Genomic DNA, 12,947 nt, shown 5'->3' with positions numbered 1-12,947 from the left:
CAATTTCCCTCTTCTTTCCAGCTTTTGCCCTCTTTTCTTTCTTTTCAAATTCCATTTCTCCAATCACCAATCAGTCCTCTTTCATCATCCTCAGCCACTTCTCTATATATGTACTGCATGTTCCTCTCCAAATCTCTCCCTATCCTTCCCCACCCCCTTTGTCTCAGAATTTCTTTCATTCAAAAATCATTCTTGAAATATAAACATTCCGTAAAACACCCAACTCCCACCCCCTCCCACAAATAATCCTCTTCCATCTCTTCTCTGCCCCATATCCCTCATGTGCATGGTGTTGACGAAATAAACATCAAATACTTTTTTGGATGGTTGAGAATATTATTAAAGGAGATGATCATGCCAAAAACAGAAAAAACCCCTCTGGACACCCACCACGATGTGTACGGGCTGAGAAGACCCTCCAATGAGATACACGATGTATTTTGTGGAGATGCATTCCGTGCTGCAATTTGACCATTCTGAGGCTGAAATGAAGAGATTGAATTTTTATATGATGATGGCTGTGGAAATGAGTGTGCTTGGCAAAAAACAGTCGAAGAGCAGTTTGACATTTATTTATTTTATTTATATGAATATTTGCCTGTTGACTGTTTTTGTGTTGTTTTCAGGGCAGGAAGTGGAAATGAATGAAAATGAACGAAAGCGGGATATCTCGTTGTGCAGGGTGGCTAACGAACTGAGCCAGCAAATTCATATGGAAAGTGCCCAGGGTGAAGGGATTCGAATGAAATTGGAGATGATATTTTCAGGCGAAAAACAAGGATATTTTTCAATGAGAAAGATGGAATTTGAACGAAATGCATGAATTTCACATTTTTCAGAAGAACAAGAAATCGATGCACTTGATGGAGAAACAACTGATGGAAAGGATGGTTGGAGAATCAGATGATGAAACATTCGAAAACGAAAGGAATAATGAAATTGATAAAGAAAACAGGTGCCAACGGGATAAAAAACAGAAAATTGCCTTTAAAAATAGGTTCTGAAGGTTTGTTGTTGTTATTTTTTTGAAGTAATTATTATTTTGTTTTAAGAATGCTGAAAGAATGAGGGATTAGGTGGCTTTGAAGAAGAAAAAGAAAAGCAGGAAAGGAAAAATACAGACAGACAGATGAAATGCGAGATATTTCGAAGATGCCTGGCGTTGGGCTTTGACAAAGAATTATTTTTGAGGGAAGATGTTTTGAGTGAAAAAAGGGAAACGAAAGAAGAAGAGATGGAATGAAAAAGAGATTGACGCGTGCTTAGTATTTATTGTTGGAGAGAGAGAAAGAGATTGAGCTGAAAGTGAAAAGGATTCAGATGTTTCTCCTCCGCAGAAGAAAAAGGAACATAAGAAGAGAATTTCAATGAAATTCTACGTTGATGAAAATTGACACTCAACTTCTCAATTTTCAACAATTAATCATCTCATTCAATCCATTCATTATCATCATCTTCTTCTTCTTCTTCTTCTTTTCTTCCTCTTCACCTTCATCATCATCATCATCATCATCATCATTTTCTTCTTCTTCTTCTTTTTTTTTCACCTTCTTCTTCTCACTCTTCACTTTCTTCTTCTTTTTCTTCGTCTTCTTCTTCTTCTTCGTCTTCCGATAATCCTCCTTCATTCAATCACCATCTTCCTCATTTCTCGATTTACAAACACAAAATTCGCCTTCTCACAATTCACCTGATCATTCAGCGACAAGCACACCTGTTATGAACCGCATAGCCAAAAACACACAAAATCTTCTTCAGTCAAATTTTGCTTCTTCTTCTTCTTCTTCAACTTCATTCTTCCTCATTCGTTCGCACATTCACACAGCATCTATCTTCATTTCAAAATTTGTGATCCTTCTTTTTTTCTTCAACGCCTTCTTCAATGAATATCAAAAATAATGTTGAATTTATCATTTCATCAACAACTCTCAAATTGGACGGCAGGCTTCGCCTTCAGCATCAATTTGGAAATTCAAAAGAAATATTCGTTCAATCGCAGAATATCAACCAAAATGAAAACTTCAAAGAAATAGATGCAATATTGAGCTGTCAAAATCGGAGCAGAAGGCATACAGCAGAAAACGGAGATAGAATCTGACTTTTTCATTCGGAAACTGAAGCATTTGCAATGAAAACAGAAAGGGCATTGAAACGATTTTTGTTTGGAATGGCTGGGTTCCTAAATAGTCTTCGACTGATTACACAGATACGAAACATCGGAGAATTGTTGCAAATGAAATGAGGAAGAAAAGATATTAAGAAGAAAAAGCACATTTGAAGTGCAGAACAATAAGGCAGTTGAGTGAATCGGATACAAACATATTGAAATAAGAAAATTGAGGAAAATATAATAATTGAAAAACCTTCGAATAGATTGAAGAAACGCATTTTGAAGAGATGAAATTGATGTTTTTCAAAAGCAACGAGCTTTATTTGCATTTGATGAAAAGGAGAAAATAGAAGAAATGAAGAAGAAGTGTTTTTTATGTGAGATGAGTCTAGGATCTTTAAATAAACAAGTGGTATAGATCTCAGTTGAAGAAGCGATGAAAGATCATGAATTTTTCAATGATATGAAAAATGAAAGAATTAATTTGAGAATCAGATAAAGTTCATCGTTATCAATGATTTTTGTATCAACCGCGCTGAAAGTGAGTGTTTGAGTTGGAACAAATGTTGAGGAAAGGAGGGTGAGAGATGCGTCTTGGAGGAGAGAAATGAAGCTGGTGAGGGCATACTCGATGGTGGCACATGGGGTTTGTTGGGGTCTGCCACAGGCATCAGCATCAGTTCCGCTGTTAGAAACGATTTTGTTCTGGGCAATGAGGGGGAGCCAGCCATTATACACTGCATTGTCAGCTTGTCCATTATTATACACTCTTTTCGATAGGGTTGTTGAACCACAATTCTCAAATGGTGATTGGGTGATGCTGCTTCCGCTGAAGAACACATCGTTTCCTCTGCCATTTGTTGCGGAATTACCATCGAAGAAACAGAATGTGATGAATTTTATTCCATTCATCCAGGAATAAGTGTTCCAAAAATACATTCCTGCACCTCCATATGTCGAAGAAGCAGATAATTTGTTGTTTATAAACTGGCAATCATCAATCAAAAACTTGCTTGGTTTATTAATTGGTGGATTTGCAAATGTCAAAGAACCCGCAGAATCTTTTCCAGAATTTGAGATGCACTTGCTGTTTGTAAACTGAAATTGACCATTTGATGAAAGGCCAGAAACATTAAAATACCAACCAGTTCCACACCAATTTGTTATTGAGCAACTTTCCACTGTGTTATCGGAAAATGAATAAACAGAATTTGATTGCGGATACCCAACATAAGCAGCTCCTGCATGAGCAGCTGTGCAGCTTGTGAAATTGGAATTTGCGATATTGGCATTTAATAAATTTTGAGCGAACAAAGCTCCACCGTGATCACCACTTGAACAATTGTTGAATGAACAAGAAGTGATTGTGAGATTTGCGTTTGTGCAAACAACATAAAGTGCACCACCACGACTTGATCCACCATCTGAATCATTCCATTCACACCATTCAAAGCGATGACTGTTCTCATCAAAAGAAGTCAATCTTCCAGGTGATTTTCTGTGAGTTTCATTTCCTTCATATACAACAGGAGCATTTGATGAAGATCGTGTTTGGTGGAGGAAAGAAGCATTGAAGGCAGAGAGAGAAGTGGCAGGGCTGTTGAGAGAGGGAATGATGGCTCCATCAATGGGGTTGTGAGTGCGGAGGAAGATGGTTGAGTGGATGGAGAGGGATGAGTTGGAGGATTTTGTTCGTAAAAAGAACATACGAAAAGAGGAGGAAAAAAAATAGAAACTTCATCGAAACTCTCTGTATTTATTTGTTATCATCCTCATCAGAAAATCTGGACCTTCAATCAACTTATTCTATTCGTTCGTCATCGTCGTCTCCTTTTTCTCCAATTTCTTCTTCTTCTTATTCGCCTTCTTCTCATTCTTCATCATCATCATCGTTACCTACTTCACCTTCTTCTTCTTCGCCTTCTGTTGCTTCGTCTTCATCAATTTCCTCTCACAACATGCTGTGTCAGACCATCGATGTTCATATGCCATTATGCTATTCAATTCAGCAGAGCCACAAAATTGAACTGAAAATTATTTCATTCACTTTTCTTCAACTCAGCAGATCGATCGTCAAATGTTTCTTCATTTCATTTTTCATTCAAGATTCTCGTGATGAAAAGCCATTTGTTCAAATTCGTTTCGTTTCGTTTCTTCTTCTTCTTCAACGTCTTTTTCAGCGAGCAATAAAAATTGTGATGTTATTTTTGTTTCAATAAACAATCCTCGAATTCAGCGCCAGGCCTCATCATCGATGTCAATTTGGAAACACAAAAAGAAATATCTATTTTATCACAGAATATCAGCTGAAATTATATGATAATAGAAGAGATACTTAATTTTACACGAAAAGCCGATCAGATGAAGCAAAATCAAAAAAGGAGGATGCTTTTCCCCTTTTTTCAGTGAATGAAGGAGGCACAGATGAAAAAGAAAAAGAATTGGAGAAACCCTTTTATGAAATGGATGGGTTCCAAAAAAGTCTCCGACAGGTCACACAACATCAAAACCACGTGAATTGCAGGAAATGAAACGATAAGGGAGAGCAATTTTGAGGAAAAGGCTTATTTAAAGGAAAATTTCAAAGAGGTGGTTGCGCTAATCGGACACGAACAAGTTGAAATCGGAATGTTGAGGAAATTAATGCTTTGAAGAGCTTTCTGATAAGATTGAAGAAATGCTATTTGAGAGATGAAATAGATGATGTAAAGCAACAAGCTGAATTTGCCTTTGATGAAAAGGAGAAATTGGATGAAGAAATTTTGAAGAAATGTTTTTATCTGAGCGGATGGTTAGGATTTTGAAAAAATAAGTGGTGATATAGACTTCAAATGAAAAGAAGATGAAAGTTCATGAATATTGATATTACATGGAATATATTCAAAATAAATGGAATGAAATTACAAGGAGATTACAAAAATTTCATCATTTCCTGTGATTTTAGTGTCAACCGCGCTGGATGTGAGTGTTTGAGTTGGAACAAATGTTGAGGAAAGGAGGGTGAGAGATGCGTCTTGGAGGAGAGAAATGAAGCCGTTGAGGGCATACTCGATGGTGGCACATGGGGTATGTTGGGGTCTGCCACAGGCATCAGCATCAGTTCCACCATTTGCAACGATTTTGTTCTGGGCGATGAGGGGGAGCCAGCCATTGAAAGTTTCATTGTCTGCTGTTCCATTATTCCACACTCTTTTTGTTGGAGTTGTTGATCCACAATTCTCAAATGGTGATTGGGTGATGCTGCTTCCATTGAAAAACACATCGTTTCCTCTGCCATTAGTTGCTGTGTTTCCATCGAAGAAACAGAATGTTATGAATTTAACATTATTCATCCAATCATATGTTTTGGTGCAACACAACGCAGCACCACCATAGGTTGTTGGATTTTCGACTTTGTTGTTTATGAACTGGCACTCTTGGAGCAAGCACTGTTTTGGTTTTTGTGGTGGATGCCAATTGAATGTGACTGCTCCAGCAGCATCACCTCCGGTATTTGCAATGCAGGAGCAATTTTTGAACAAGAATTTTGCATCAGATGGCATATTATCGAGAGCAAAATACCAACCAGTTCCAATATTGCCTTTTATTGAGCAACTTTCAACTCTGTTTTCTGAGAATGAATAAACAGAACTTGACTGAGGACCAGCAATACAAGTTGCTCCTCCACGATAAGCGGAACAGCTTGTGAAATTGGATTTTGTAATGTTGATATTCAACAAACTTCCACAATACAATGCTCCGCCATATCCGCTACCTGAACAAGAACATTTGTTGAATGAGCAAGAAGTGATTGTGAGATTTGCATTTGCACTAAAAACATCAAGCGCTCCTCCATTATTATTACCTCCGCTGTTTGAATTATTCCACTCACACCATTCAAAAAGATAGCAGTTCAATTCAGAAAAAGCCAATCTTCCAGGTTTCAATTTATGAGATTCAGATCCGTTATATTTTACAACATCATTTGGTGAAGAGCGTGTTTGGCGAAGAAAAGATGTGTTGAAGGCAGAGATGGAAGTGAATATGCTGTTGAGGTTGGGGATGATTGTACCATCGATGGGGTTGTGAGTGTGGATGGAGAGGGAGGAGTGGATTGAGAGGGAGGAGTTTGAGGATTTTGTTTGTCAGAAGAACTCAGGGTTGAAAAACAGGAAATAAATTATTTCTGCGAGCATCTTCATTTTTGTTTGTCTTCATTTATCTTCACATTTCTCAATCTTCAATCAACTCGTCAATACATTCATTATCGTCATCTTCTTCTCCTTCTTCTCCTTCTTCGCTTTCATCATCATCTATGTTATCTTTTTTATCTTCATTCTCAAGTCAGTGTGTGCAATAATATTATCTGCAATTTCCTTATAACAAAGAGAAACCACTGATTAATTTCCATGACTTTCTTTTCTCTTTCCTTCTCCATCTCCTTCATTTTCAGGTGCTTCTTCTTCTTCTTCTTCTTCTTCTTCTTCTTCTTCTTCTTCTTCTTCTTCTTCTTCTTCTTCTTCTTCTTCTTCTTCTTCTTCTTCTTCTTCTCCTTCTCCTTCTCCTTCTCCTTCTCCTTCTACCTCTTCTCCTTCTTCTTCTTCTTTTTATTCATCTTCACCTTCTTCTTTTTATTCATCTTCACCTTCTTCTTTTTATTCTTCTTCTTCTTTTTCTTCTTCTTCTTCTTCTTCTTCTTCTTCTTCTTCTTCTTCTTCTTCTTCTTCTTCTTCTTCTTCTTCTTCTTCTTCTTCTTCTTCTTCTTCTTCTTCTTCTTCTTCTTCTTCTTCTTCTTCTTCTTCTTCTTCTTCTTCTTCTTCTTCTTCTTCTTCTTCTTCTTCTTCTTCTTCTTCTTCTTCTTCTTCTTCTTCTTCTTCTTCTTCTTCTTCTTCTTCTTCTTCTTCCTCTTCTTCTTCTTCTTCTTTTTCTTCTTCTTCGTCTTCTTCTTCTTCTTCTTCTTCTTCGTCTTCTTCTTTTTCTTCTTCTTTTTCTTCTTCATTTTCTTCGCCTTCTTCCTCCTCCTCCTTCTTTGACTTCAACCTCTTCCACTTCTTCATCTCTTTCGTCTCCTTCTTCTTCACCTTCACAACCATCTTCTTCTTCACCTTCTTCTTCTTTTTTAAATCCTTCTGCAATTTGTCCTTTCACACCAAGTGTGCCATCTTCATCATTATCTTCAACTCTTTCTCCAACTTTTTCGATGCTATTTTCACTTTCTTTGTATTGGATCAGGGCATCGACCTTCTGATGCATTTCAGCTGTTCAATCAGAAGCACAGGAAAATTAAGCCGAAAATTATTTCATTTCCTTTCCTTTGTCTCTGCGATCATTGGATGAATGAGCTTTCTTTTTTATTCGCGAAACTGATGGAAAAAATCTATCTGCTCAAATTCAGCTCGTTTCATTTCCATTACATTCTTCTTCGATTTTTTCGATGACCAACAAAAATATTGTTGACATTTCCATTTCATTCGAATTCCCATCGAATTCAGCGCCAGATCTCATCTATTTTTGCTATTTGGAAAGACACAAAGAAATATTTATTCAAATAATGAATATCAGCTGAAATAAATGAAAATGGAAGAGATGTTATGATGAGGCAAGAAAAGAAGGGAAACAGACATGCAATAAGAAAAGGAGGATGCCTTTCCCTCCATTTCCAGTGAATGAAGGAGACACAGACGAAAAGATAATAATATTGAAACGATTCTTGTTTGGGGAGGGCGAATGACAACAGAGATGACCTTCGAGAGATTTCTCCATCGCAACGTGTGTTCTCCTAACATGTGAGTGAATTTCTTGTGAATGTCTCCGACTGAGCGAACTCTCTCTCTCTCTCTCTCTCTCTTGTTTTTCTTCATTTTCGGCTTCTGCTTCTGCTTCTGCTTCTGCAACTTCATCTGCATTTTGCTGATCACTCCTTCAATGTGATATCCATGATGGCCTTCTTTGAATGCTTCAGGATGCGCAGCAAAGACGAGCAACAGGAGACATCTTAGCAATCCCAGAGGTACAAGAGCGAGTAACCTCTTCACGTTCCAATTTTTCAGTGTGTTCTCATTCAATTCTCGCACATCAACCAAAAATTTGGAGGAAATTTCAGATGAGATGAAAGTTGATGAAGACGAAATCGAAGACGATGATGATGATAACGAAGGAAAAGAAGAAGAAGAAGAGAAAGAGGAAGAGGAAACAAAAGAAGAAAGAGATGATAAGGGCTTGGGGAAAGACACACACAACAAAGTATTCCCATATCCTCAGAAGCCAAAGGAACATACAAAAGCAGTTTAAAAATATGACTGGGGATGAATTATGCGACACATTTGGCGAGCCTGAAAAGTTGCCTGGGTCATTTTGTGAGGAAGAAACGCTACCTCTTCTGCAGCCATTGGGAGAACAGAGGGAAGAAGGTGGGGAAGGGAAGAGAGGAGCAGCAAAACATCGTCTTCTTGGTAGGCATAATGGCATTCGAAATTTTGGGAAAGGGGACGAGAAGGAGAAGAAGGATGATGCTCGCTCATCACAACCACAATCTCATTTTCCTTCAGATTCCCTCCATTCACCCACTTCTCCTCCTCATTCCTCACCATCTTCTCCTTCTTTACCGTCTTCACCATCATCCGCTTCAAATTCATTGAATGTTGGGAGTCAGCCTCATTTTGAGCATCCAAGCAGCAGTGCTTCTGTTGTGATTCAACAAGAAGAATGCAAACAAATTCCTCTATCATCATCATCTTCTTCTTCTTCTTCTTCTTCATATTCCTCTTCATATATGATCTCGAATTCGAGTAGTTGTGGTTGTGATTGCAATTGTTTCTGTCTGATTTCACACACAATTTGAGAGTGTCTACCACACGCCTATGCTGTCGAAGATTCCCTTTTGGAGCACTTGTGAAGGATCTGATTGCTTCTGTGTGCAGATGCCTTCTCCGCCTCCACACTCTTCAGATGCACTGCCTCTTCCTCCTCCTCCTCCTCCTCTTCATCTTCTTCGCTTTTATTTTCCTCAGCATTTTCATCACCATTATGGATATCTTCATTTTCTCCTCCATCAACATCATCATCTTCCTTCTCATCGTCATCTTCAATCACAGCCTGTTTCATGTCTCCATTCGGATGATTATCTTCGTTTGACTCAGCCACATCAAAATGTTTGCTGTCTGATGAGCAATGAAATTTTTTGGGAGAGTTGAGAAATGAAAAAGAAACTGGATCAAAAGGAGATGAGAAAGAAATGAGCAGAGAAATAGCAGAAGAGCAATTCAAATGTGAAGAAGGAAAAGAAGAAGAAGAAGAAGAATATTCAGAGAAGAGGAAGGAGAAGGGGAAAATTGGATTGATGGCTGATGATTGGACTGTGAAAGAGGAAAGGGAAAAGCAGAAACGGAAATATTGATTGTATTTCTTTGATGGGTTCTATTTCTCCGAAATCTTCATCTTCTTCCTTCTTCCTTCTTCCTTCTTTCTCGTCCAGTTTATCTCCAATTTCAACATCAAAACAAGCAAGATTATCTTTAATGCCTTCTTTTCTTCTTCTTTCTTCTTCTTCTTCTTCTTCTTCTTCTTCTGTTTCATGTTCTTCTTCACTGCTTTCTGCATCCTCGTCCGATTCATTCACTCAAACAATCTAGTCTTCCTCTGCCTTTGGACTATATTACACCTATTTCTTTTCTTTGCCTCTTCTTTGCCTTTTTTTCATTCTTCTTCGTTGTGATCTTAACTTTTTTCTCCTTCGTTTCCGCCTTTTTTTCTTCCTTTTTGGTGTTTTTCAACTTCTGCATTGTTTTTGCGATATTCATCTCACTTCCTTCTCGGTGGGCAATCGACCTTCTGATGCATCCATTCATCCAAATCAGCAGAGATGCTAAATTGAACCGAAAATTGCTTCATTTTCTTCCCTTCATCTCGACTGATCAATTGTTGAGCGCATCTTATTTCATTTTTCATTCATTATTCTCATGATGAAAAAAGGCTTTTTGGACGAATTGATTTCATTTCATTGTATCTTCTTCTTCAGCACCATCTTCAATAAGTGAAAAATATATATTGTGATTTCCATTTCATTTTAATTCTCCTCGAATTCTTCATCAGATTTCATCTTTCATTCCCGTTCAGAAGCACAAATGATCATTTATTCTCTCACAAAATTTCAGCTGAAGTTATATTTCAACGGAAACGATTCTATTTTAGCCGAGAAAAGCTGATCAGAAGGCATGCAATCAGCAAGAAAATGATTCTGGCCTTTTCATTTGGAAACTGAAGCATTTGAAGTGAAAAGGAAATGGTATTGAAGCAATTCATTTATGAAATGGATGTGTTCCTAAATAGCCTTCTGCAGATTACACAGATACGAAACTGGAGCAAATTGTTGAAAATGAAAAGAAAAGGAAAATTTAGAAGAGCATGTTGATATGCCTGAAGAAATCCTATTTGAAGAGATGAAAGCGATGAATCTTTTTTCTTGAGCTCAATTCATATTTGATGAAAAGGAGAAAATAGAGGAAGAAATTTTGAAGAAATGGTTTTATATGAGCGGAGATTAAAGATAGATTGAAAAAAATAAACTTCTGATGAAAAGAAGATGATAGGTATAGGATATTTCTGTGAAATGGAAAATGGTCAAAAATGAGAAAACGAAAGAATTAATATGAGAATCAGATAAAGTTTATCATTTCCAGTGATTTTTGTGTCGACTGCTCCGAAGGTGAGTGTTTGAAGAGGAACAAATGTTGAGGAAAGGAGGGTGAGAGATGCATCTTGGAGGAGAGAAATGAAGCCGGTGAGGGCATACTCGATGGTGGCACATGGGGTCTGTTGGGGTCTGCCACAGGCATCAGCATCAGTTCCATTGCTGGCAACGATTTTATTCTGAGTGATAAAAGGAAGCCAGCCATTATACACACCGCTATCTGCAGTTCCTGCATTCCACACTCTTTTTGATGGGGTTGTTGATCCACAATTCTCAAACGGAGATTGAGCTATGGAATTACCATTAAAGAATACATCATTCCCTCTGCCATTTGTTGCTGTGTTGCCATTGAAAAAGCAGAATGTGATGAATTTATTTCCGCTCATCCAGGAATAAGTTGCTGTGCAACACAGCGCAGCACCTCCCCATGAAGTTGAATTTGATGTCAATTTATTATTTAAGAACTGACAATCATTAACTAAAAATTGATTTGGCTTATTGGTTGGAGGAGAATTGAATGTGAGAGAACCAGCAGAATCACCACCAGAATTTGCAATACATTTGCATTCAGAAAACAGAAATTGGCAAGTTGAAGTCATATTATTGAGCCAGAAATACCAACCCGTTCCACACCAATCAGTTATTGAACAATTTTCCACTCTGTTTTCTGAGAAGGACCAATCGGAAGTGGATTGTGGATATGCTATTTCAACAGCTCCTCCATGTAAAGCGGAACAATCTGTGATATTAGATGTTGTGATGTTAACGTTTAACAGATAAAAGCAATCTAATGCTCCACCATTGTGTCCTTTTGCCGAACAATTGTTGAACGAACAAGAAGTGACTGTGAGATTTGCATTTGCACAATCGATACAAAGTGCACCTCCACGACTTGATTCACTTTTTGAATCATTCCATTCACACCATTCAAATTTATGGCTGTTCAGATCAAAGGAATCCAGTCTTCCAGGTGTTTTTCGATTAGTTTCATTTCCAATATACACCTTTGCAGCATTTTGTGAAGAGCGTGTTTGGTGGAGGAAAGAAGCATTGAAGGCAGAGAGGGAAGTGGATGGGCTGTTGAGGTTGGGGAGAATAGCACCATCAATGGGGTTGTGAGTGTGGAGGAAGATGGTTGAGTGGATGGAAATAGAGATATTAAATGAGAAAGAATACAACAACTGAAAATTTTCAGAAATCTATTTAAAATTTTTGAATTTATTTAATATGAATATTTTCAACAACATCTATTTGTATTTTTATGTTGAAGCTGCAAATTATTATTTTTCAAAACTATTTTCAATGAAATGTCTTTATTGAAAAGCAAAAATTTTGAATTATTTCTCTATTTGTCAGATCTTCTGATGATTTAATCCTTTCTATTCCAACAAGGAATAAAAATATCATTGTTTTATTCTTCGCCCAATCATCAAAATACCTTTTGTATTGTTTTCTGAATTATCTTTTGTTCAATCGAAAATTTTCGGTTTGATTAGAGAATGTACTTCTTTTGTTTTGTTCTTCAAATGCCTAAATAATAATTATTATTTTGCAACCAGAAAATGAAAAATTGATTTCAAAATGATTATTAATTTTTCATTTTGAAACGAATTAAAAGCCAAGCTCCACAATAACTTGATATTCAAAATTATTTCCTTTAAAAGTCATTGTTGTTGACTGAAAAACATGAAAATCAGAATGTAATTTTTGGGATTGGAGAACTTCTTTGATTTTGATAATTTCTTCGTTTATTCACTTTTCAATTCTGTATCATTGGATCCATTTTTCAGAAAAACCAAGAACAAAGGATTCTCAAAAATAATGTATTCTCAATTTTCTGTGGAAACAATCAAGTGATGTTTTGATTAATATGTGAGTTTATTCAAAGATATTTCCACATCATCATTTTTTTCAACTGAATAAAAAAATGAAAATAATTATTCACATTCCAGTTATCATTTCATGAATATTCAATTAATATTTATCATCACCTTTTTTGAATTCTTTTTCAATCGAATATTATCACAGGTTCGAATATTCATTATCACAATAATTGTTCTTGTTTGAAGCTTTTTGTTGAAAAAAAATATTGTGTGTTCTTCTTCAAATGATCCATTGTGAAGACCAAAATCTTTTTCATATTCTGAACGAGAAAAGTGATATTCTCCA

The 12,947-nt window shown here is 36.8% G+C and overlaps 2 protein-coding genes across 2 annotated transcripts; one reads left to right on the top strand and one right to left on the bottom strand.

Moving 5' to 3' along the window:
- Window positions 1–421: 421 nt before the first annotated feature.
- MONOS_16723 (uncharacterized protein) lies at window positions 422–823 on the top strand (the record flags this gene model as incomplete). The annotated part of the gene is made up of 2 exons (XM_067869603.1): window positions 422–560; window positions 627–823. 2 exons carry the CDS (start codon window positions 422–424, stop codon window positions 821–823), a joined length of 336 nt encoding a protein of 111 aa, XP_067735518.1.
- Window positions 824–8,833: 8,010 nt separating this feature from the next.
- MONOS_16335 (uncharacterized protein) lies at window positions 8,834–9,356 on the bottom strand. The gene has a single exon (XM_067869251.1). The coding sequence runs from the start codon at window positions 9,191–9,193 to the stop codon at window positions 8,948–8,950; it is 246 nt and encodes an 81-aa protein (XP_067735517.1). The 5' UTR covers window positions 9,194–9,356; the 3' UTR covers window positions 8,834–8,947.
- Window positions 9,357–12,947: the final 3,591 nt, after the last annotated feature.

The sequence above is a fragment of the Monocercomonoides exilis genome, assembly GCF_001643675.1.
Source record: "Monocercomonoides exilis strain PA203 chromosome Unknown scaffold3-2548433, whole genome shotgun sequence".
In the NCBI taxonomy this organism is placed as follows: Eukaryota; Preaxostyla; order Oxymonadida; family Polymastigidae; genus Monocercomonoides; species Monocercomonoides exilis.
This window is presented reverse-complemented; position numbering and strand designations above follow the sequence as displayed.